This window comes from Zalophus californianus, chromosome 2, assembly GCF_009762305.2.
Source record: "Zalophus californianus isolate mZalCal1 chromosome 2, mZalCal1.pri.v2, whole genome shotgun sequence".
Classification (NCBI taxonomy): Eukaryota; Metazoa; Chordata; class Mammalia; order Carnivora; family Otariidae; genus Zalophus; species Zalophus californianus.
Genome location: NC_045596.1, coordinates 58,869,076 through 58,894,470, shown reverse-complemented (window position 1 = coordinate 58,894,470; position 25,395 = coordinate 58,869,076). Strand labels below are relative to the sequence as shown.

General features: G+C 42.3%; 2 protein-coding genes across 2 annotated transcripts; both read right to left on the bottom strand.

The window, feature by feature from the left end:
- Window positions 1-2,590: 2,590 nt before the first annotated feature.
- Window positions 2,591-4,676, bottom strand: LOC113924855 (growth-regulated protein homolog gamma-like). Its single transcript, XM_027599154.2, has 4 exons — window positions 4,486-4,676; window positions 4,266-4,389; window positions 4,065-4,148; window positions 2,591-3,343 (listed from the first exon to the last, which is right to left on the bottom strand). Exons 1-4 carry the CDS (start codon window positions 4,583-4,585, stop codon window positions 3,334-3,336), a joined length of 318 nt encoding a protein of 105 aa, XP_027454955.1. The 5' UTR covers window positions 4,586-4,676; the 3' UTR covers window positions 2,591-3,333.
- Window positions 4,677-19,835: 15,159 nt separating this feature from the next.
- On the bottom strand, window positions 19,836-21,296 carry LOC113925106 (platelet factor 4-like). Its single transcript, XM_027599643.1, has 3 exons — window positions 20,984-21,296; window positions 20,552-20,681; window positions 19,836-20,370 (listed from the first exon to the last, which is right to left on the bottom strand). The coding sequence occupies exons 1-3, from the start codon at window positions 21,084-21,086 to the stop codon at window positions 20,283-20,285; spliced, it is 321 nt and encodes a 106-aa protein (XP_027455444.1). The 5' UTR covers window positions 21,087-21,296; the 3' UTR covers window positions 19,836-20,282.
- Between the last annotated feature and the right edge of the window lie 4,099 nt (window positions 21,297-25,395).

Below are 25,395 nucleotides of genomic sequence, written 5' to 3'. Positions count from 1 at the left end.
GTGGAAAGCATATATATAATAAATATATTTATAAATAAATCATTTAGCAAAGCAATGAAATGAGAGTCCTTGTTAAGGTAGCTATAAAAATGGAAATGTTTTTGAAGAGATAAAGTTGAGTAGCAAGGTAGAAAAGAGTTCCTCTTAAAACACACACACACACGCACACGCACACACACACACACATATAGTGTAACTTCTAGAATTGTCCAACCAAGGGACTGGAAAATAGAATATTCATCCACTAACTCCTGCCTCTCAATGAGCTGGCCTCTGAGGGCATTAAATCACAGGTCATCCTGCCTCTGAGCTAAGCAAACTCTCTCTGCCTTCCCCCCCCCCCCACGCCCAAATGGAGAGAGCCCTCAGGAAGAGGATCAGGATAGGCGCACTTGAGTTGGGAAGTTGTCAGCAAGTATAGATGCTGTCCCACAGCAACTGTGGAAGTCATTGGTAAGTGAAGAAAATATGGAGTGGAGCATCAATGGTGAAGATGAGATAAGACCTTCCCGTTATTATTTGTGTGGGTAGTCAGGAAAAAAGAGAGAAACAGTATCGCCGGTTACTCTGGATTGCCCCATTATACTATCGCAGGTTTGCTACCTCCGCCATCCCCCAATGTCTTTCCATTCATGTCTGGAAATCCTGCGAGGACATCTCAATAGCATTCAAAAGAAGGACTCATAATGACATAATAGGATCAGCCATATTTCCTCCTTTCTGGGTTTAGCTCCTTTGGTAACATTGCTCAAGAGACTTCAGTCAGTGTTGCCATTGCTATTTCCTGTTGATGACTTTTGGAAGTTGGGCTGTGTCACCAAATAACCTTTCCCCACTTCACTTCATGACCACCACCTCACACACCCTTGTGTCCCATTTCCTGCCCTAACACTCTTAGTAAGAGACTGCCTTGTACTTGCCAAGTCTCAGGGCCATATGGTGTGAAAAGTATAGTACATATCCACTTGATCCACAACAGACACCAAGACAATGTCCATGGAATTGGCCTGAGGACCAATGGCAGATTTCTGGAGCCATTGATAAAGTTCAATCCCTGCTAAAATTTCAGCAAGTGTATTATGTCATTATCTCCATTCTATAGCAGGGGAAATGAGGCTGGTGAAGTCAAGAAACGTGCCCAAGAGCACACAGTCAACAAGCTATAGAGCTGGAACTTTTGGAATTCATCCAAAGTCTATCTGATGCTTTGAAACCTATGTCCTTAACCACCATATGAACAGAACATCTCCTTTCTCCTTTCTATGCTGCATGTTCCTTATTGACAAGAGCTCAGTGTCCAGTACAGCAAGCTCAAGCCAGTGTTTGAATGTAAGGACTTCTCTTGGGTGTGAGGGCTTGATTGAGCCCTTGGTGTTCCCCTTATAAATAATTTCCAAGGTCCCTTGACTTGGGGTTAGGTTAGGGAGTGAATGCTAGCATTTGTGGAACTACTAGAATGGCTGACATTTATTTCCTTCTGTACCATTCACAAATTTTCTTCCTTCTTATCTCATTGATAACTAGTAACATTGGAGTTATAAAGAGGTTACCATTTTTAACTTTATGAAAAAAAGCTCACAGAGTTTGTTTCTTGCTACGTGGAGTCCTTATTTACCTAGCTGCTTGGGCAAACTCGAACCTGATCTCAAGTATTGAGGGGGCCAGCCCTGCCTTCTTGCCTCTGCTGAAGGCTTTTACCCAAAGCTCAAGATTTCCTGAATGAGTCCCGACTCAGGGACAAGCACACTCCGCACACCCACAAACATTCTTCCTTTTCAGGTTTGGAGTGTGGTTTCAGATTATAGGGATCTTTCCTCTCTTTACATACAAATTTTGTTTCTGTCTTGGTGTTGGTATCATCCTGGGGCAGTGTTGAATATCAAGTTTCAGAGGACATTCTCAGGCTAGACAATCTATCAGGTTCCGGAAAAATTGTGCTAGGAATGATGAGAACTAAGGCACTCAAATCTTAAAACTATTCTATTTGACAAATTGACATAAAAACTGGAGTAACATTAAACTCAGTGGTAGTTACTTATAAATAAAGGTTAGAAAATTGAACCCAAATGTCAGTTAGATCTTTTCATAAGTGAAGTACTCAGCCACTCACTCTTTGTGTTTCTATGAGTGACACAAATTATTTGAGTTTTGAAGGAAAAATCTACTTTACCACCATTTCACTGCCAGCTTCATTAAATTGTCAGTAACTGAAAAATCATTTAGCAAAAGCAACAAAATGAGAGTCCCTGTTAAGATTGCTATAAGAATGTAAATGTTTTTGAGGAGAGAAGATTGAGTATTAGGGTGGAAAGGAGCTCCTTATCAAAAAACAGCAATATATATCAGTGACTCTCACACTAAGGGGCCAAGGGAAGCCCACACTTCGGAAAAGCACATTCTTGGGTTTGTGAAACTCAAGGGGAGTGACAGCTACCATCAGATAAAGTTAAGCATAAATTATAGTTCCATTTCTCCGTGTAGCAAACTGAATGCCCAGGAAGAAAATTTTTTTTAAAAGGTCAAGAAGTATTGGTGTAAATCATCAGCTTGTCCAGTACAGATAGCCTTTTTCCCCTAAATGAAACAAACATTTTTTTTTTTACTTTGAAGTACTTTATTTTCAAGTTCTCTGCAAAAACAACAATGAATATTTGAACCTCTCTGTTAGAAGACGTAGAGAAACACCACGTAATTAACACTAAACAAGGCATTATGCCCTACAAGAAAGACATAAAATGTCCAAAGGATATTTAGAACATTGTAGTTCCTAAAGCTTCAACATGAGAAATGTTGACCACATACTGTGAAATTATTTCAATAAATAATAGCTGACATTCTTTTAAACAATTACAAAAATAGATGTACACATATATTCCTCAAACTGACAATGACCTCACTCTCTATTTGCTTGAACCCCCCTCTCGCCCCAGCCTCAGTCACAGTGGCTGGCAATGCTGTGGGCCCCTCAGAGTATTAACTTAATGATTGGAGAATATTTGAAAGCCTTTTACCTTCAAATTAAATAAGAATCAGGGTTGAACTAAGTTGGGTTTAACATAAAATAAACAATAAAAATAGTGGTACAGTGCACAAATAGATTCAATTACATCCTAATTATTTTGTATGTAAAATATTAACATTGAAATCTTTGAAAACCAACCAACCAATAAATAAATAAATAAACAGAAGAACTCTCCTAGGAGATGCTCAAATATATTAGGCCCAGCTGAGGTGGCATTGGGAACGGATGATTCCTCTTTTCCTCTTGGGTTCCTGTAAGGACGGGGCCTGATTCAGGTATTCAGCCACCAATCAGTTTCCTCCTTCCTGTGGTCAGTTGGAGCTGCGCAATAATGAGAAAAATGTCATCTTTAGTAGCTGCTCAGGGAATCTGCCTGCACAGCTCCTGTCCCGACCCCGAGGTTCCAGAGTTTTCTGAATCTAGTTTCACTTGCCTGGCATCAAAAGGCTACTCCCTATGTTGTGCAGCAGAGAACTCTAAGCTCTCGGATGCTTTTATTTAGGAATGCAGGTGGGGCCTGTGGGGCCTAACTGAAGCTTTAGATGATGATGATGATGATGATGATGATGATGATGATAATAATTGTCCTTGAGTCACATGGCTAATAGGTGGTAGAATCCAGATTTGTTCCCAGTGTGGTGTCACTACGAAGTGTCTGCTCTTCACCTCCAAGCTTTAGGGCCTACGTTGCAGAAAACCAAGGGTTCTGCTTTTCAGACGTGAAGTCTAGAAGGAATTGGGGGGGTACCTCTGTTTTTTAACAGGTGGAAAACTTTTTAATATAACTGACCAACACCAATAAGAATTTTAATGAAAGCAGGTTTACCCACACTCATTTGCATGGGGATGGAGGGTACTGGAAATATCCTTCTGGCACCAGAACAGATGAATGATCTTACTAGCAGATTTCATTGTGAAATAATAATGATTTTCAGTCCTTCAGCTAAACCCTGGGTTTCCTTGGTAAAACTTTCTGGAGGCATTTGCCAGTATTAGTGACCAATGACTCTAGTCCCACGTGTGAACAAAAAGCACAACTCACTTGTTTAGCATCTTATTGATGATTTTCTTGACCATGGGGGCTTCGGGGTTGAGACAAACCTCCTGCCCATTCTTGAGAGTGGCTCTGCAGGGAGAAGGCAGAATCCGCGTTGACGGGAGGTGGGGCGGGGGGCCGGCGGGCATCAGGGCGCTGGGGGACACCAGGACGCGAGCCGCCGCAGCGGTGTGGGGCATCACTTACATGACTTCGGTTTGGGCACAGTGGGGTCCCGAGGGCGTCACCTTGACGTTCTGGATGTTCTTGAGGTGAATTCCCTGCAAGGTCTGCAAGCATTGGCAGCGCAGCTCGGCGGCCACGGGCGCCCCTGCGGGGAGAACAGACCTGGTTAGCGGGCGGCCCCGCGGTGGGCGCCCAGCGCCCCCTCGTCCCGCCCGTGGGCTGGGGGCGCGCCGAGTCTCACCTGCGGCGCGGCGGCCGGCGGGGACCAGCAGCAGGAGCAGCAGCGCGGCGCCGAGGAGGCGAAGAGCGCGGGGTGCGGCGGCGGTGGCGGCGCGGGCCATGGGGCTCAGCTCGAAGAGTCGGGGCGGCGGGACCTGGAGCTGGCGAGCTGCAGCGCGAGCTGGCGGAGCGGATTCTGTGGCTCCCGGAGCCGGGAGAACCGCTTTTATCCCTGGTGGGCGCGGGGAAGTGAGCAGTCCCGGGGCCAGGGAAATTCCCGGCTCCGCAGGTCGCTTCGGGGTCTGGAAGGACAGCGCGGCCCCGCCCCCGCGGTGAGGGGGGACCCGCCCGGCCACCCGCGTGTCGCTGCGAGTCGGGGCCTTCTCCTTCCTCCAGAATCCCCAAAGGGGGCGTGAGTGGCCGTCACGCTGCAGCTGCCGCCTGCAGGGGGCACCGTGGGTGCCCAGCGACCCCGGTGGCCTGGCCAGGAGCCGGGGGGGGGGGGGGGGGGGGGGGGGGGCGGGTCTGTGAGCCTCCCGACAAAGGTGGCACCACAGCTTCAGAGGGAGAGTTACGTCTCTTTAGTTATCAGTTTTGGGGGGAATTAAGGACGGTGAGGGGGCAAATTTTGCTTAACTGTCTATCCTTTATATATATTCTGTCTCTAAATTTCGTTTTGCATATTCCATACACCTGAAATGAAGTCTGTCAAAAATAGCTTCTCAGATTCCAGAGAATGTTCAATCTGTTTCTCTTGTGTATTCTCAAGTCACACTTGGATCATCTTGGTCATGTTTTCCATTTGGTGGGAACAAGGATCAGTGTCTAAAGTGGATTCTAGTGTTGATTTTTTGAGTGAGAGTTGAGGACCGTAACATGATCTCTTTTTTCTGTATCCTGCTGAACTTCCTTCTCCCCTCTGAAATATTGGAACTCCCCGAATTCTGGGGAGATCTCCTTTTCCAAATGCAGGAGAGATTCAGATTCGATCTATGGAAATACGGGACTGGCGGCCAGTCTAAAGCTGCAGAGGGGCTAGTCCGGCAGGCTCGCGGAATTCTCCCCTTCTGGTCCATCCCTGGACAATATAGCACATGGTCCCCAGAGAGTGGGTACCTACTGTGTAAGCCTTGGTCCTGTTGTGTGCGGATGAAGCATGAACCGCCAAACCCCACTCAAAATCCCGTTCCATTTACTATGGGGCCTTCAGTGTTCGTCCCCCTTTCTCTAGCAACAATGACATGTCTCTGTTTTCTGACTAGGAATTTCAGTCTTTGAACCTGACACCTTTACTATTTTTTCACCCAGAAGCTTTAGAGAACTCTTACTAATTCAATATTAGGTATAGAGGGCTTAAGTGTAATAATTCTCCAGGGTGGATTCAGACCTCTCGAGGCATGGAATCCGATGGGAAGCGTGGAGGGGGGGGGAGGTGGAGGGGGCAGACAGGAATGGCCTCTGGCTGAGGTGTGGGTATCTAGAAACCAGGCTCCAGGCAGCCCAGTTTAGTGAATAAGCCTGCACTTAGTAGCCCGCTACTGGGCGAGCAGCAAAACTGCTTACCTCTGGTTGCCACCTTTCACCTGCAAGTTGTTAAACATTTCTTTGTCTACCCCAAGGTAATTAGTTGAAATGAGTCAACATTGGTGAGAGCCAGCACAGGTTAATCGCTTTATAAATGTTCGCTAAGTGAGATAGCTTTTCCCAGCATTGCCAAACAGAAACTCAACCTGTTGTAAATCCTTCCATAAAGAAAGAAAAAAAAATTGTAATAGAAAGGTTCACTCCCCAGTTTTTCCCTTCACATTTAAAATTTTCTGTATTAGGCTTCCTGAAAGGAAGGCACATCTGTACTCTACCAGGAGACATACTTACATAGGATTTTTTAAAAATTTTACTGTTGAGATCTACCACTGATTTATTTTGTAGTCCTATTTTCTTTTTCTTTCTTTCTTTCTTTTTTCTTTTCTTTTTCTTGTTTTTTTTTTTTTTGTAAGATTTCATTTATTTATTTGACAGAGAGAGAGAGTACAAGCAAGGGGAGAAGCAGAGGGAGAGGGAGAAGCAGACTCCCTGCTGAGCAGGGAGCCCATGCAGGGCTGGATCCCAGGACCTTAGCTGAAGGCAGATGCTTAAGGGACTGAGCCACCCGGGAGCCCCACTGTAGTCCTATTTTCAATCACTTCATCTATAAAAGGAGTTTGACTTACTCTCCATCTCATTGGTTGGAAAAGATTTACAAAATGAATGCCTACCTTTAAAGACATTCTAGCCTTTATCAGATGATCCTGAGAGGGAAAATGAGGGAAATTAAAAGATTAAAATTTGTGTTAAGCAGTAAGAAGTGAGAAAAATTTGTAAATATGTGGCTAGGTTATGAATAATTGAGTCTGTGTGGTTCTCCTCTCATTATAAATTGTTTTCTGGGATTTGATGGGAAACTGGCTCAAAAACCCAAAAATATTCTTTAAAATTTGAAAGATGTGTTGCTTTGTATTTTACTTGTACCTGTAAAACAGGCTCATTTTATGAAGTTTATAGAATCAGAAAGGCATGAAGAGATTATTTTTTCTATAATCTCTCTTTTGTTTGTTCTATAGAACAAACTTTAAGAAAATCACTGAAAATTTGCTGTTTTTTTCAACAAACATAGTAGTTAACAAAGAAGAGTTTACAGGATTTTGAGTAAATATGAAACAGGCCACTTCCTTTATTTAGTTGCCACATACCATGAGCAAATTACTAAGCCAATGCACCCACCCCAAGGCACAGCATGTTTATTTTGTGCAAATTGCAGGTGTTCTTCTAAGAGTTTTACAAATATTGACTCATTCGGTCTTCCAAACAACGCTGTGAAGTAGATATGGAACTTTAAGGTTATCTTCATGGGGCTTTAAGTTTACAAATATAGAAACTAAGGTGAAGAGAGGTGAAGTAACTTTCCCAAAACCACAAGATGTTGAGCCTGAGACTCAAAGAGAATGTCTTTTAACCATTATGCTATGATAAAGATATATGGTTAAAAATTTCTAGAGAGGAGTGATTAAAAAAAAAAAAAAGCTGTTTTGTTTGGACACCTGAGTGGCTCAGTCGGTTAAGCATCAGACTCTAGATTTCTGCTAAGGCCATGATCTCAGGGTGGTGAGATCAAGCCCCACGTCAGGATCTGTGCAGTGCCTGGAGCAGGCTTAAGATTCTTTCCTCCCTCTCCCTCTGCTCTTCCCCTGACCCATGCACTCACTCTCTCTAAAAATAAAATTAATAATAATAATAAATAAAAATAAAAAAATTAAAAACCATTTGTTAATCCCCTAGCTGAATTTTTCTAAAATTCAAACACAGCCAAACAATCTTACAGCTGCATAGCTTTGTTTCACTCTACAGCATAACTCTTCTGTTGTAACTTGTTCATATAGCTTGTTATATTTTCTTAAATTGTCCAATTCTGAGAAACTAGTCACTTGACCATGCAGAAATCTGACGAACATCCCCTTAACTAAAGGATGAAGGTTAATGGTGTTAAGTGGATATCACGTGCCTCCTGATATAATGTGATGAAAGGAGCACTTCAACTCTTTGGTATTTTCCCCCAAAGTTCATAACTCTAGGCTAACCATGAAAAAAACATCCTTCAAACCTAAATTGAGGAATATCAAATAGCTGACTAGAACTCTTCAAAAATGTCAGGGTCATGAAAAATAAGGAAAAACTCAGAAACAGTCATCGTTCAGAGGGAAGTATGAGAGGTGACAACAAACAGTGTGGTAACTTGAGATGGGTCCGGACCAGAAAGAGGACAGTGAGTGGAAAACCTCGTGAAGTCCAGGGGAGTCTGGAGTTTTCATTGATAAGAATGTGCCAATGTTGGTTTCTTCGCTTTGGCAAGGGTACCCTGTTAAGGTAGTGTTTGCAAAAGGGGAAACTGAGTGAAGAGTACAGGAAACTACTATTTTTACCAATTCTGTCAATTTAAAATTACTTCAAAATAAAAAAGTTGTTTTTTAAAGAGTTGCTCTTTCTAAATCCATTAGGAATACCACCCAAATGAAATCAGTGGGCGTGCATGCTTTACTGCTAGCTTCCTAGAAAAAAAAAATGAATTTTTGTTGAGTTCATGTTTGCTCAGATATGAAAATCTGAACTATCCGCTGCTCCAGTTTGGACACTTCGTCATGTTTTATAGGCTTAAAGAGTTTGACTTCAGCACCAATCATGCAGTACAAATCTCTCAATTTCATGTAATTAAAGAAAAACAGGAAGCGTTTGCAGTAATGATCTCTAGACCTAACCCAAAACTGACGTAAATGAGGGTGTTCAGGGAGATCAGAACTCCAGCTTATCTACAGAAGCTGCCAAAAAATGGGACCAAATGAAACACGTTAAGAAGCAGTTAACACTTGCAGATTGTGTAGAATTTGACTTCCCAGGAAGGACTTCACATCTCTTGTTTTTTGGAAATGAAGTAAAAAGGAAAGGTTTCTTGTTTGTTATTTTTTTCTTTAATATGCCACTTGAGTCCATGAAATCTTTCTCAACCAAAATGCAGAAATGTTTATAAGCACAGGACTGCTGTAGCCTACTACAATAAACAAGTTCAATCTCTTGTTTGAACATGTACCTCTCCAAGCTGATTACTTCTGCAAGAGTTAAACACCAAGGTTTTTGTTTGTTTGTTTTTGTTTTTTAAGATTTTATTTATTTATTTGAGAGAGCGAGAAAGAACTTAAGAGGGGAGAGGGTCTGGGGCGCCCGGGTGGCTCAGTCGCTAAGCATCTGCCTTCAGGTCAGGTCATGATCCCAGGGTCCTGGGATCGAGTTCCGCATCAGGCTCCCTGCTCCGGGGGAAGCCTGCTTCTCCCTCTCCCACTCCCCCTGCTTGTGTTCCCTCTCTCGCTGTGTCCCTCTCTGTCAAATAAATAAATAAAATCTTTAAAAAAAAAAAAAGAGGGGAGAGGGTCAGAGGGAGAAGCAGACTCAACACTGAGCAGGGAGCCCCATGCGGGACTCAATCCTGGAACTCCGGGATCATGGCCTGAGCCAAAGGCAGTTGCCCAACCAACTGAACCACCCAAGTGCCCCTAAACACCAAGTTTTTATGCACATTCTTTAAGCCAGTAGAAGCAACAACTCCTAAGGAAATGGAAGAGCCTTTAAAAGGGATGCTTTGGTGGTTAAATTCCATTTACCCCCTGTAATTATTATAAATCTTTCGGAATTGACAATTAATAAAATCCAGGACGTGCACAGCCCCTGGGCTCGCTGCTTTGCCCTGGTCATGACAGCAGCAGCAACCAAGTGCAGGCAGGTGTAAACTTACACCTCCTCCCCTCGGCCGCACCAGGTGACTTCCTCCCCCAAAGTTTCTCTGTCACTGCCCTGGAAAATCTCTTGCCAGTAAGGAAGAAGAAGCAATGATAACTATTTCCTCCTCTGCCAGGTTTTAGGCAGATATTCCGCATGGCTTCTCACAGGAACCCCAGAAGGGCTAAACCCCAGATGCCTACACTCTATTTCACTCTTCCCAGTTCTCCAGTGCCAACTTTGGGAACATTTCCCCTAAATAAATCTGCCTGTATGGCAGGCTGATGACTCAGGTTCTGCTTTTTGGGGGGTACCAAGGCTGAAACACTGCTCCAGCCTGAGAACTACCCATGCTGACTGGCAAGCAGGAAAGGGCAGAGTAGCTCTGCTCTACTCCTAGCTCGCCCCAAATGATCTCTTCTGATGTAATGACTCCAGCTCTGATGAGGGAAGAGTGAAGATGTCTGAACATGACACTAGATTTCTGGATTGATCCGCCTTACAGGCCAAAAGCATTAGGGTGTACCAGGAATAGGTCAGCATCTCTACTGGGTATCCTCAGAAATGGCATGTTGGGCTCCCCTTTCTCTTTTTCCTGGTAACACATCCTAGATTTATCCCCTCTCAGTCCATGAAATTCAGGGGGATGAACTATTTCTTGGCCCACCCTCCAGGCCCACTGGTTGATTCAGAGATGGACAAGTGACCTAAGCCTGTTCGAATGAGAAACAGTCCCTAGAATTTTTGTTAAACAATTGAAAAAGAAGTTCTTAATTCTTCCTAGGGCTGCTAAACTGGTAAAAGGGGATCCGGAGGTGAGCCAGTGCTTGGGGAGAGTCTGCCTGAGAATGAAGCTGGCCCAGAGGAAAGCACATGAAATGGGAAAAAGTTACAAAGGACATTGTTCGGGCACCTATGTCCTCCAGGTGGCTCTGATTTATTCATGGATGCTATGTCAGCCAACAAATTCTCCCTCCCTCCCTCCCTCCCTCTTTCCCTTCCTCCTTCCCTCCCTCCCTCCCTGCCTCCCTTCCTTCTTTTCTTTCTTTTTTCTTTTCTTTCTTTCTTTCTTTCTTTCTTTCTTTCTTTCTTTCTTTCTTTCTTTCTTTCTTTCTTTCTTTTTCTTTCTTTCTTTCTTTCCTTTCTTTCTTTCTTTCTTTTTCTTTCTTTTTCTTCTTTTTTTCTTTCTTTCTCTCTCTCTCTTTCTTTCTTTCATGCCATTTAAATTAGATGTCTGTTTCTTGCCAGTGAATAGTCTGGCTCAACACCTTTCATCTTCCACCTTTCTGCTAAAGATAACTTGCCAACACAAGTAGCTCTACTTCTCTATTTCTAACCCACTTATCCATTCATTCCTTCAACATTTATCTACTACTTATAAGCTAAGAAATAAATTAAGCTACACAGAGGGAAAAGACATTTTCTCTCACCACCAAACTCACAATCTATAAAAGTAAGAAAAAAAAGATGCGGAGTTGTCTGGAGGTCCATGATACTTAGCAATGCATAGAGCTTTTTTTTTTTTAAGATTTTATTTATTTTGAGAGAGAGGGAGAGCAGGAGGAGGGGCAGAGGGAGAGGGAGACAGAGAATCTCAAGCAGACTGTGGGCCAAATGCTAGGATCGATCTCTCAACCAACTGAGCCACCCAGGTGCCCCAAAGCACAGAGCTTTATAGGCACTTAGAGAAAGGGGGCATCTGATTCCCTTTCTTGGAAGGGTGGGAGCTATCAGAGAAAACATTTTGGAGGAGGGTGCCATTTAAGGTGAGTGATTAGGGAACCCATTCCAGAAAAGGAGAACCAAATAAGTGAAGGCATGGAAGCCGGAAGCAGTGTGGTATGACACGACTCCAAAAGTAAACAGTTGATTTTTTAAGTTGGAGCTTACCACTGAAGCAGGGAGTCCAGAGAGATAGAACAGGCAGATAGGCATCGCCTGGCCTCCATGGCTCAGGAGCCATTTCAAACGCTACTTCCATCAGAAAGTTCTTAACAAGAGTTGGCCCTTTGGCTACAGATCGTGTTGTTGGGAACCACTGGTTTACATACTCCCACTCTGAAAAGAAGCTATCATATCTCATTTCTCTTTGTGTCCCCTTCTCCAGTACAAATATCATCCATACAAAGCATTCAACCAATGTTTGTTGAGACAATGCATGAATAAATGGTTCCAGGCCACTGTTGTATGTAACCAATGTGTCCTGAGGTTGGGACATCAGGCAATCATCCTTGAAGGATTGGGAACAGCCTAGATTTCCTTCCATTTGCCTATTTTGACCACTCAGCATCAACCTTTCTGGGGACATAGGGGAATGCAGATGAGCCAGAATTTGAATTACAGTGAAAGAGTTGAGGAAGAGTATCGTACCTGAGGCAGCCAGAGAAATGAGTCTGAACTAAAGTCTCTAGAAAGTTCAGAGGCGATGGTCTGCCGACATGTCCAAAGAACACAAGTAGGACTTACAAATATATTCAAAGCCAGAGCACCCGAACGATATCAGGAATTAAGCAAAGGAAGTCCAGTTTGACTGCCACAGATGGAACCAGATAGTATGTCTGGCCTTTATGGGCCATCTGCTTCATGGTATATGGGCAGGTCCATCTAATCAAAGGTGCAAGATCTGGGCAGGAAGTGAATGGATAATAGCTATTTACCCCATATATTTTTTGGTTCATCTCCGTGTGTAAGGCGCAGTGATAGCTATAATAGAAGAGATGAAATTGGATAAAGTTCAGTTTCTAACATAAATTTATTTAGCCTGTCCACTTTCTTCTGCAATGGAAGATCCAGATCATTTAGTTTTCTGTTCCTCGCATGATCATCTGATGATATAATCAGTCTACAAATACTTAAAATCATTCAGTTAACACTGAGAATCATTTGATATATTAGTTTTTGTCAGTTTTTTTGAGGTTTATTGGATTTTAAAATGTTTTATAAATTGTTTTTTATCTCCATTTTCTAAAATTGTTTCCTGAACTTTCTACTCACTAAATCAATGGCATCGTGATTATATAGTGTAACAGGAAGAAATACAGGATTGCCAAAATTGCAAAAGAATAAGGAAATGAGAAAACTTTTCTTAGAAATAATCACATAAGAAAGCTGTCTTGGAGATGACAACACCCTTATGACCTTATCGTATTATGGAAACCAAATTTAGGAAGCCAAAAATGAATGTATAAACCGCAAAAGAAAATGCCTAGCATCAAGATACAGATTTCAACTAGGAAATATTACTCATCATAAAAACTAGATATTGAGCATGCTGTCCACAGTATTTTCCAATACTCATTATCTCCCAATTTTTTGGCCAGAAATATTTTGTTTTTATTTTTGCCTTCTAGACTATGTCCATATACTCAGGTAATCTTGGAGGCAGAGGATTCTGCATGATACTTCTTTCAAAGGGGTGACTCTATTGGTGTACAACTGAGCTAGTTTGTTGATTGACACTTCTGAAGTAGTTGAGGACATTAAGGAAATATGAGATCCAATTAGATATGGTGGGAATTATGGTAGAAGTGGAGAAAGGATGGCTTGGTTGTCTGTACTTTACATATGTGTATGTTGCACATCGAATGTGAGTATCTGCGGTCAAATCATGTTTAATGAGTACATATTATAGCATCTGTGCATGATGGAAGGCTGTGGATGGACAGATGAGGGGAACTCGTAGCTGTTTCCCTAATAGTTATAGATGTGACTCTAACTAAAAAGTCATAAAAATCATCGAGAGGGTAAATGGCATGAATGTGTTATAATGTCTATGAATAATTTGGTGAAATCTCTGAGCCTAACAAAGTCAGGTGTTGGGAAAATAGAGTCCTTAATGTTCAACCCACTTTCTCTTGACAAGGCGCCTTGTCCAGCCCCCAACTGTACCACTGCATTATGGTACTAACTGCCTTACTGCTTCCCTTCATGTAGTTAATAAATATCAACCAACATTTTTTTTTAAAGATTTATCCATTTATTTTGAGAGAGTGAGAATGAGAGAGAGAGTACGTGAGAGGGGGGAGGGTCAGAGGGACGCGGGACTCGATCCCAGGACTCCGGGATCATGACCTGAGCCGAAGGCAGTCGCTTAACCAACTGAGCCACCCAGGCGCCCAACCAACATTTATTTAACACCCACTCTATTAGGCATTTTTCTGGAAGTGGGAATGAAGAGAAGAGGCAAGACCCTAATTCCCTGATCTAAAGGAAGAAACAGACAAATAATCACAGTGCCGTCTAATCATTATTCTGTTGGAGATAGATATACACTGCTTTATTCCCCCTTTCCCCAATTGATCCTGTCTTCATCCTTAGAATTATTGCAAAGATAATTCACCGATTCTCCAACACAGCTGATAAGTAAGAGCTGACTGCTCCAATCTGCTTGATGACTACTCTGCGGTCAGGACTTACTACCTCTTATCACAACACTGCCTAATAATAGCATAATTCCCATAGCTCTGCCTCAGCAAAGACATAAATATTTCACGAGGTTACATCCAAAGTTCATTCCTTGTCCTTGTTTTCTTTACTAGATAAACAGTTATGCCAGGCCTCCAACCACCAGATCTCCCGAATATTTTATAGATACGCTGTGTGATAAACACTGTGGTTTTGTTATTTGATTTTCTTTTAGTTGTTACCATGAATGGAAAAATGCAACTTGTATCTGTCACGTTAAACTTTTTTTCTTAAACACAGTAGCCCGCCCTTAACCACCAAGCATATGTTCCAGGACCTTCTGTGGTTGCCTGAAATGGCGGATAGTACTGAACCCTATATATACTATGTTTTCCCTAATATATACCTAACTGTGATAAAGTTTAACTTATAAATGAGTCACAGTAAGAGATTAACAACAACAATTAACAAAACAGAAAAATTGGAACAATATATTGTAATAGAAGTTATCTGAATGTGGTCTCTCTCTCAAAATATTGTATTGTACTCATCCTACTTCTTGCGATGATGTGAGACGGTAACATGCCTACATAATGAGATGAAGCAAGGTGAACGGCGTATGCATTGTGACATAGCATTAGGCTACTATGGGCCTTCTCATGCTAAGTCAGAAGTAGGACCATCTGCTTTCGGAGTTTTCAGACCATGGTTGATGGTGGGTAATTACAACCAAGGAACACAAAACTGCAGACATGGGTGACTACCGTAGTTATCTGCACCCACGCTTGGAGTTGTGGTTCTGTTCAGGGGAAGTTCTGGCTTGTCGGCCATGTTCTTAATGCTCACTTGTTAGTTCAAGGATGTGGCTGGCCACTATTGTTAGGAAATGGTATGTGCTTTGGGGGTAAAACTCCCAGAGAAAGAGAAGAAGAGTTACTTTTAGTCATTGCTTTCCAATTCTGAGTCAGACCCATGCTGGGTCCTGTTCTTAGTGAGATTCACCCTTTTCCAGCAAGCCGTGAGGTGGATTTTATTGCCCTGGTTTTTCAGATGAGGAAACGAGGGAACTCAGGTCACACAGAGTCAAAACTCTGTAACCCAAGATTGCCTTATCGAAAGCCCACTGGGCTAAAGCCAGCTACTCAAGGGATAAGGAGAAAAACTGTAAGGGAAAAAAAAAAATAGCTATAAAACCACCAGTTGAATGTACTGAATGTGTTTACTTTTTCCAAGCACCCTAGAAAGCAATGTTTTCTGCCCTCAATTCAATTTACATTAGGACCCAGACAGGATGTGTGTGAATGAAGCTGAATGAGCAGTGAGTATAAGTGGGACCCCCAAGCTGAAAAAGGCAGAGAATCTCAACAGTGTGCAGACAAGTCCCTGTTTGGTGTTGTATCTTCCCCTCAAAAGCTGGCTCCTCCTGGGGTTCCCAAAGATTCCAACCCAAGGTCAGTCTTGCAGATTGAGATTGAAAACGGATCTCAGGCAAGGAGATTTAACTATCCAGCTGGTCCTGAGCATCCTGCCCCTGACTCTCTGAGTATCTTGAGAAGCACTATTTTGGGGTATGGCCTCCAACATGAAATGTGAAAACTCAAATCTTTAATCAGAGAGCTACAGCAAAGTTTTAAAACTATAAGTTATGATCCATTAATGGGTTATGAAATACTTCACAAGCTTGTGGCCAACATTTGCTAAAAAGTGGATAAAGTAGGATAGTATAGAAAATAAAATATCAAAACACACTGAACAAAACAAGTATTGTATTGTGAACTTGTTCTAGGGGTGTGTATAAATACATAAACACACGCACTGTGAATACATATATGCACAAGACCTATAAATGTACAAGTGAATGCTTGATCCCCTAAGTTTGATGTTCTTTCTCTGACCAAGGAATAACTTATTTTATTACCCCAGGACGTGGTTTCCTACCTGCAAAATTGGGACAGGAATGCTCCCTAACAATGAAGTAGTTACTGTTTCCTTTAATTTCCTGTAATTACAGTGATAATTTATTGAAAATTAGCAATTCACCTTATGACCAATATCCAATAATTAATATTTTGAAAAAACAGAATATTTTTGAGTGGCAAACTTACAGTCATTTTAAAATTTTTCCTTATATTTTCCACTGTGTTTTCCATGTTATCCATAATGAGCATATGTTCCTTGTCTTTTACAACCACAAAACACTTGAATGTATCTTTTAAGCCCACTAAACCCTCAATGATCTATGCAATGAGGAGGAAACTGTTTTTACCACAAAGGCCTTCCAAGGGGAAAAAAAGCAATACTTAGAAAAAATGCAGGATGACTTCCAAGAGCAAAATATCCTTTGGTGGTTTTGTTTTGTTGATAAAGTCCATGACTATGCAGTTAGTGATTAGTGTGTGGACATTTTTTGCAGGGAAAAAAAAATGTAAGTACATTCAAACTTTATCACTCCATAAATGTTCAAAGAGCCAGAAGTTGCAACAGGTTGCTGTCTAATTTGGGTTTTCCCCTGGCAAGAAAGTTTCCTCCTGATGCCATTGCTGATAAAGGTGGCCACTTGAAAGTCTTCTCCGGCAATTTTGAAGGAAGGATTTGCAAAGCACCAGCATGGGTTGACTTTTGCAAAATGCACTTGGGCCATTTGAGTCACACCTATATTATGGACTCTAAGTAGGTTGTTTGAGGCAGGCCATAAAAGGAAAGTAAGCAAAGCAAAAAACAATCTTCCCACCCACACTCCACTTCTAATGTTTTGTCTCCCAAAGTTCATGCAATTAAAGGAACTTTTATTCTTATTGCACCAATATGTTGCTACTTCGCACCAAGAGTCATTCTGTTAAATGCCTTAGTCTGCACTCCGGGCTGGCTCGGATGGGGTACTGACAGCAATATTGAGAGCAACAGTAATAATTATGGTTGCTGGTTCTTAAGCACAGTCTTTGCAGGAGGAACGATGCTAAGCGTTTTGCCTATGTCATCTATTTAAGTCCTCATGGACACCGATGAAGTAGACGCTCATACTATTCTCACTTCCCAGATGAGGAGACTCAGGCACAGAGGGGAGGTAAGTGTGGCCCGTCATTGGGCGCCATGCTAAGGATTTTGAACCTTGAAGGTTTTAGGCAAGGAAGTATCTGTATTTTTGGAAAGAGAATTTAGGTGACCTTCATATGGTGGACTGAAGGTGAAAAACACCAAATGGGCGAAAACTAGTTGGAAGACAATCGTTTGCTCCCCATAGACACCTCAGCTCTGCAGAATGATGAACTGCCTTCCAGTCGTGCTGAGGAGTTAATGGTCTTGTGTCTTTCTACTCATTCTTCATCTCATGGCAGTTCCATTATTCCATTTACACGCTGCCCACCCCCCCAGCTCATTCTTACTCCACTTCCACGGGCTATTCATGGGACAGTTCCTTTCTGAAGAATGAGCTAACAGGCCAATGGCCTGGGTGAAAGGCAGCAAACAGGGAGTTGGGGGTCAGATGCATCTGCTCAGCCTCTACCCAGCTATGGCTTTGGGAGGTTCCAGAACCTTTCTGAGACTTACCTCAACTTTGCAATGGGAATAATATTACCCATCATGCAAAGTGGGTGTGGAAATTTAGATGATACTTTGGTACTTCCAAAGCCTCTATAAATAGCGTTTTCTTAAATAGTTTGTCATCTCAGAGGCCCTCCCCCGCCTCCAAGGAGAATGAATTGTTTTAATCCCCATTTTCCCTCAGCAGACCAATCCTACCTCTATGTATGATTGCACTAGGTTGAAATGACATGAAATCACGAGCTGTCTGTAGTGTTCTCCGGCCTCAACCAGATTCTACATCCTTGCCCACAATGGTAGGCTGAATAGTGTCACCCATTCCCAGAAATTTCCCTGGAACGTGTGAAAATGTTACCTTATATGGCAAGAAAATAAAAGGACTTTGCAGATGAGTTAAGGATCTTGAGATGAGAAGATTGTCCCGGACTATCCAAGTGGGCCCAATGTCATCACAAAGGGTTTTTTTTTTTTTTTTTTTTTTGAGACAAGTAGGGTATAAGAAGTAGAAAGGTCAAAGGAGAGAGAGGAAATGTGACAACAGAAACGGAGGTTGGAGTGATGTAGTTTGGAGATGGAGGAAGGAGGCACCAGCCCAGAACTACAGATGGCCTCTAGAAGCTAAGAAAGACAAGGAGACAGATTTTCCCCTAAAGCCTGCAGAAGGAATGCAGCTCTGAAGACACCCTGAGTTTAGCCTGTAAGCCTCATTTTGGACTTGTGACTTCCAGGACCGGAAGATAATAAATTGGTGTTGTTAAAGCTATGGCATGCACGGTACTTTGTTACAGAAGCAATAGGTAACTAACATGCCCATCTTGCAGCACGCTCCTTTCTCCCCAAAATATAGTAGTGTCTTCCTGAAGCATAAATGAGAGTATAACGTGCACCTCTCCTACCTTCCACAGCTGTGTAACATACAATTTTGATTTCTCTAGTGTTAAGGGATTCATGGAATGGTGGTTGACTGCAAATAAACTGTTACCGAACGTGAGACTACCAAGGGAAAAAAAAAGCCCATTCAGAACATTTGCAGGCTTAGAGCAACCCTCAGGGTATATAAATGGAATGGAATAAGAGCCAATTCTGTAGGTTTGCCAAATGTGGTATTCACTAAAGGTAGTAATGTGGATATAGGAACTGTTTTTTAACATTTCACCTTAGTGAAATGTCAACATTATCAAAGCACTAAGAAAGAGTAAAACATTTATGGGGCGCCTGTGTGGCTTAGTAGTTAAACGTCTGCCTTCAGCTCAGGTCATGATCCCAGGGTCCTGGGGTCGAGTCCCACAGGGATTGGATTGGGCTCCCTGCTCGGCGGGAAGACTGCTTCTCCTTCTCCCACTTCTCCTGCTTGTGTTCCCTCTCTGGCTGTGTCTCTCTCTGTCAAATAAATAAAAATCTTAAAAAAAAAAGAGTAAAATATGTGTATGTAATTCTCTGGAAATTAAACACATACTTCTCTTAATATGCATAGAGAGTTTTAGTTTCATTTTTATTAATTCTTCTAATACTGGGGTAGAGTATAAATCTTAAGGGGATAAAAGCAGAATCTGGTGTATTTATTTATTTTAAAAAGCCAGTAACCGGGTCGCCTGGGTGGCTCAGTCGGTTAAGCGGTTAAGGCCTGCCTTCCACTCAGGTCATGATCCCAGGTCATGATCTCAGGGTCCTGGGATCAAGCCAGCCTTGGACTCTCTGCTCTGTGAGGAGATTGCTTCTCCCTCTGCCTGTCACTCCCCCTGCTAGTGCTCTCTGTGTCTCTCTCTCAATTAGATAAATAAAATCTCTTAAAAGAATAAATAAAAATACAAATAAAAAGCCAGTAACTTTCTTTTTTACCAAACAGTTTTTTAATTTAAATTCAATTAGCCATCATATAGTACATTATTAGTTTCAGGTAGGGTGTTAAATAATTCATCAGTTGGATATAACACCCAGTGCTCATCACATCCCGTGCCCTCCTTAACGCCCATCCGCACCCAGTTACCCCAACCCCCACCCACCTCCCCTCCAGCAACCCTCAGTTTGTTTCCAGACTCAGGAGTCTCTCATGGTTTGTCTTCCTCTCTGATTTCTTACCATTCCGTTTTCCCTCCCTTCCCCTATGATCCTCTGTGCTGTTTCTCATATTCCACATGAGTGAAACCATCTGATAATTACCTTTCTTTGATTTAAAAAGCCAATAACGGTTAAGTGTGATTAATATTTACTGGCGAAGCTAATTATAACATTAATATGTAAATAAATGAAGTAACGCAGTTATGTAAATACGTATCAGCCAACGCATAACACCAAGTGAAGCAATCTTTATTAAGCCAAACTTTCCTTCAAATTTATTTTTGCTTAAAATTCTGGAGATTTTTTAAAATGAAACTGTTACATGAGGACACTATTTCTTTGCTCTATTAAGAAATAGTTTGACTATACCACAAGTCGATTTATTGTATTTATTTAGAATTTGAAAGATCATAAAACCAATCAGAAGATTCTTCCACAGTTAGCTTGCAAATGAAAAAACAAAAACAAAAAACATGCTCTGTCGAAAAGGTACAGAGTCAGGCAGCTAAGTAGCTAGCTCTTCAAAAGCTTCCTGATTATTTTCTTGTACAGGGGGGCATTCGGGTCCAGGCATATTTTCCTCCCATCCTTCAGCGAAGCTCTGCCAGGGAAAGAAGAGACGCGCCTTTCAGGGGTTGGTTTGAATTTGGGATTAGACAAGGGGTGAAGGGGGCGCGGAGGCGGGGGGGAGCGGGGTGAGGGGGACGCAGAGGCGGGGAAGGGAAGGCAGAGGAGGCAGGGGGAGGTAGGCAGGCGCCAGAGAGGCAAGTGGCAGGACTCACATCATCTGGGGGGTGGGGCAGTGGTCTGAGACTCCAATCACTTCCAGGCTGCTGATGTGCCTGGAACGGACTAGGGAGGTGGTCTTCATACACACGCAGCGCAGGTCCTCATCTCCTCCTTCCAGGTCCACTGGGGGTTGGGTCCGGGGAAACAGCAGTGAAGGAGAGAGTGGTGACTCCGGCAACCCCCATACTTACCTTAGGGATCTTTCTCACTGCGTTTCGCTTTCATTTCCTCCCCCACAAATCCTACCTCCCTCAGAGAAGCGTTATTGACTAGATGGTGAAGCGCACCCGGCGGCAGCGCTTGGCACAGCGCCCGCACACCTAGAGAGAACTCGAAAGATGCAAGATTCTGCCCCAGGCCTAAGGGTTCCCCAACTCTCCCGCTCTGCTTCCCCGTGTCCCCCAGACGCCTTATTCAGCCCCCACCTGTGCGGAGGGCGACCCCAGCTGGCAGGAGCAGCAGCCCCAGGAGCAGCCGCTGTGCGCCCCGCCAGGGGCTGGGGGCGCGGGAACGCGCTCCGACGCTCATGTCCAGCAGGTGCCGCAGAAGCCGAGCGTGCAAGGGCAGTCGGAGCTGGGGCTTTGCGGGCCAGTGGCTCCCAAGACTCTCCAGGCCCGTTTTATCCCCAGGGTCCGAAGCTTGGGGTGGAGGATGGGGAAGCTGAGCTAATTCTGGGAAGAGCTAGGCTCTGGCCAGCCAAGATTAGGGGGGCGGAAAAAGCCTGAGGTCAGCTGTCCTGTCCACAACCGCAACCTGAATTCATATACATGCACGCGGGCACAGTTAGAAACAACCCTTGAACCTTAGGTGTATGTTGCGTTACGTGTTACGATAGAATTCTCTGCCGCACATGTTGAAGTTTATAGGGCTGGTACCTTCAGACCTGAGACAGTTTCTGTTTCTTCCCAACTCCCAACTTTCAAAGCACGCATACTCCCACCTGCCTTTCCTACATTACCAGTTACACATTATCAGTTGAGTTGGGTGGCTGTGGGTGTTCAGGGTGTGTCCTTAGTAATTGTTTTCTGGCTGGTAGAAAGTTGAATGTGGTCTTTAGAGGATGACTCAGTTTTGAATTTCACTGGAATGTGGAAGACTTCCTCGGTCTCTTGATCTCTCCTGCCCGCCCAGCCTTCATCCAATATACTCTAGGGAGCAAAGTCTGTTATCCTCAGCTATCCTCTTCCTCCGAGAAAAATTGTAGAAGTAATATTTGAACACATTCCTTCTGTAAAAACTCGGTGCCTAGATGTTTCTCTGCTGGGCTGGGCCTAGAAATGAGGTGAAGAAAGAGAGTTTCCAGGCTGCCTTTCCTGAGCCAGTGCCAGTTTCAGGCAGGCTGCCGTGCCGGCCGGAGCAGTGATGCTCTCAGGAGGACACAGGGCATCCAGGAGTGGAGCGTGGAGAAGATACGGAGGGCATGCAACAGAATCCCACGTAGGAAAGGTCAAGAGATCAATATGGACCATCTTCCCTTTCCTGAGAAAGGATGACTTGGGCTCTTGATTAGGGCACAGGATGCCCTCATCTCAAAGCCAGAGGCTTTCTGTCACCCTGATTAACAGCGGTGATGGGCATCAGTAGCCCACTGCAGGGAACTAGCTGGTTCTGAATGCTCAGCAGGAGCAAGACCTCTGCGGAAGTATGCAGCTTACTTCCTGGGCTTCCATGGTTCTTTCTCTTAGGATCCCACACTTGCCTTTCAGCTAAGTCCTATTCGAATTTCTGGTATTACCCTAACATTACTTACTCAGAGAGGTCTTTCCTGACAGTTAACAGCTAATTGTGTTCCCTGTTGGGTTTTTGTAGCACCCTCTGCCTTTGCGATTTCTCACAGATCTTCCAAACATGCACACATGTACATTTTTTGGTAAAGATTTTATTTATTTATTTGAGACACACACACACACACACACACACACACACACACGTGAGTGGGGGGAGGGGCAAAAGGAGAAGGAGATAGAATCTCAAGCAGACTCCCCGCTGAGCATGGAACCCAACATGGCGTTCTATCCCAAGACCCTGAGATCATGACCAGAGCGAAATCAAAAGTCAATCAAGACACTCAACCGATTGAGTCACCCAGGCGCCCTGAACACATGTACATTAGACACACAGATATATATGCATGTGAGTGTGTGTATGTGTGTGTGTGTTTGAAAGTGTTTAAAATGTTTTCTCTCCCCAAATGGAAAGCTCTACGAGGTGAGACATCATAACGTTTATCATTATTCTAGCACATGGGTAGGGACTTGATAAAAAGAACTATATTCATGAAGATAGTAAATGTTGAAAATGATGATTCTGAGGCTTTGACTTATTCACGTGTTGTTTCTTTATTAAGTTAGAGCATGTGTCTATATTAACGTGTGTTCCATATGGTTGTGATGATTTGTCAATCTATCTGCCTCTCCTACCGGACAATGATCTCTTCAAGGACAATTCTGTGTGACTTACATTTTTTTTAATATCCAGCATCCAATGCAATGACTGATACAGAATATGCTGTACCTTAGACCAGTTTATTGCATTAAAACTTGAGATCCCAAATAAGGGTTAGTGGCAGAGGGAATGGATAGAAGGAATGATTTGGGCTATGAATGGGGGCACCCTGGATTTATGCAACCTTACCCCTGGATTTCAGTATTTGCAGGAAGTAGTAAGTGGCGACTAAATGATTCTTCCTGTGCATTAAATGAAATAGTTTAACGTGTGTACACGAAAATAAAAGACATCTGCCTCTGAGGAGGTGCAGTTTAGTGGAAGAATTGTGTCATGTCTCAGGAGCTGGCACTGTTGGATTTCAGTAGGAAGCCACTAGGGAAATGAATGAGACGTCTGAGCTATTTTGAATTACTGGAGAAAAGCCAATGAAAATGACGGCAATCCCCACTTACGGCTTTGATGTATATATATATATAATGTATGTATATATGTATATATATATTTGTAGTTGTTATTAACTATTACTTAATAAATGCATTTATTTTGTAGACAAACCATTTTAAGGCACTGAGCCTATGATGAGGAGATAGTAAAAGGAGATCTTAACATACAAAATTTGTGGACTAAATGCTTACTACGTGAGTGTTCCCCAAAGTCCATGTGCAGGTTGGGCTTGATGAACTTACTTCTTCACCTATAACCATCACAATATGCTACTTATGATCAGGTCCTATTTTGTGTGCCAATAACATTGTGTGATATATAATGTAATCTCTTTATTAGCAAAAGAAGAATCAAGGAAAGCAGTGTGGTGGTTAAAAGCAGAGTTTCAAATCCCCACTCTGTCACCTACTTAGTTATCTGATCTTGGGGCAAATTTCCTAATCTCTTTGAACTTCAGTTTTCTTCTCTATAATGCTGGGGATGCTAATAGAATAATAACAAATAGTGGCTAACATTTATATATGGGTCATTGTGTGACATGCACTACTTCTAGCCCTTTGAATTTATTAACTCTTAATTTTCATATCAACTCTGTGAGATAAGCAATATTATTATCCCATTTTAGAAATGAAGAAACTAATGCATAGAGAGGTTATGCAACCTGCCCAAAGTTACGCAGTTAGCAAATGGTAGAACTATTTACCCAATTATTTTCTCTGCAGAGGCTGTCCTCTTAGAGCTATCTTGTGAGAATTATTTAATTCATACATACAAAACACTCAATATGCCTGGTATATCAAAATTTATCAATAAAGTTTAGCTATTATTTAATAAATTAAAAATGACATAAATTATCAACTAGTGATTTTATTTGCTAGATTGTAGAATACTGAAGTGTAAAAAAAAACCCAAAAAGGTAATTAAGGCGTTTTTCAACCAACAGTTCTGTTAAAATTAATAATATATAACAACAAAACAATAACAAATTTTGATTTCATGTTAATACTTGTGTAAGAATAGTGTGGGTGTAAATTTCAGGGATTAAGAAATACCAGAGCGAGCCGGGGAGAGAACAGGCAAAATGGGTGAAGGGGGATAGGAAGTACAGGCTTCCAGTTATGGAATGAGTAGATCATGGAGATAAAAGGCACGGCATAGAGAATATAGTAAATGATGTTGTAATAACGTTGTAACGAGACAGCTACGCTTCTGGTGCGCACGGCATAAAGTATGGGGAAGTTTAATCACTATGCTGAAATGAACGCAACATATGTGTCAACTATATTCAAATAAAAACAATTTTAAAAAGAATGAAAGTTCTGTTGATTACAAAACAGTACTTAGAAGTCTGATAAAGTTTACATTTTTTATTTTACTCATTCACAGGGTTGGTTCTAATACTAAAATTGTAACCATGCAGATATTAAGTGAATGCAAATATATACAAACATGTCAGGTTAAAACATTTAACACTATATAGAACCTGTATTATTATAATAATAATAATTATTATTATTGAAAATACTGGAGTTTTTGAATAGAGAATGTTAATGCTTTTCATCATATTTTTTAAAGGTTTATTTATTTATTTATTTGACGGAAAGAGAGAGAGAAGCAGCAGAGGGAGAGGGAGAAGCAGACTCCCCTCCGAGCAAGGACCCCAATGTGTGGTTCCAACCCAGGACTCTGGGATCATGACCTGAGCTGAAGCAGCCACTTAACCGCCTGAGCCACCCAGGCAACCCTCATCATATGTTTTTTATTCTACTCATATTAAATATATTCTCTTTAAAATAAATAACCACTGCTTACACGACTCACTTTCTACAACTTTATTATTTTTAGGGTTTGAAGGCTAAAATAAACGCTAGAAATATCTTTCACAAAATGCTTTGAAACAAGACATCCTAAGACTAAGACAATAAAAAACTCCATTAAGCACCTA

Coding starts and splice junctions, on each gene's coding strand:
- LOC113924855 (XM_027599154.2), bottom strand. CDS start 4,585: ATGGCCCGCGCCGCCACCGCCGCCGCACCCCGCGCTCTTCGCCTCCTC. Junction 4,390..4,485: donor CGCCGGCCGCCGCGCCGCAG/GTGAGACTCGGC, acceptor TTCTCCCCGCAG/GGGCGCCCGTGGCCGCCGAG. Junction 4,149..4,265: donor TGTGCCCAAACCGAAGTCAT/GTAAGTGATGCC, acceptor TTCTCCCTGCAG/AGCCACTCTCAAGAATGGGC.
- LOC113925106 (XM_027599643.1), bottom strand. CDS start 21,086: ATGAGCGTCGGAGCGCGTTCCCGCGCCCCCAGCCCCTGGCGGGGCGCA. Junction 20,682..20,983: donor TGGGGTCGCCCTCCGCACAG/GTGGGGGCTGAA, acceptor CCCAACCCCCAG/TGGACCTGGAAGGAGGAGAT. Junction 20,371..20,551: donor TGCCCCACCCCCCAGATGAT/GTGAGTCCTGCC, acceptor TTTCCCTGGCAG/AGCTTCGCTGAAGGATGGGA.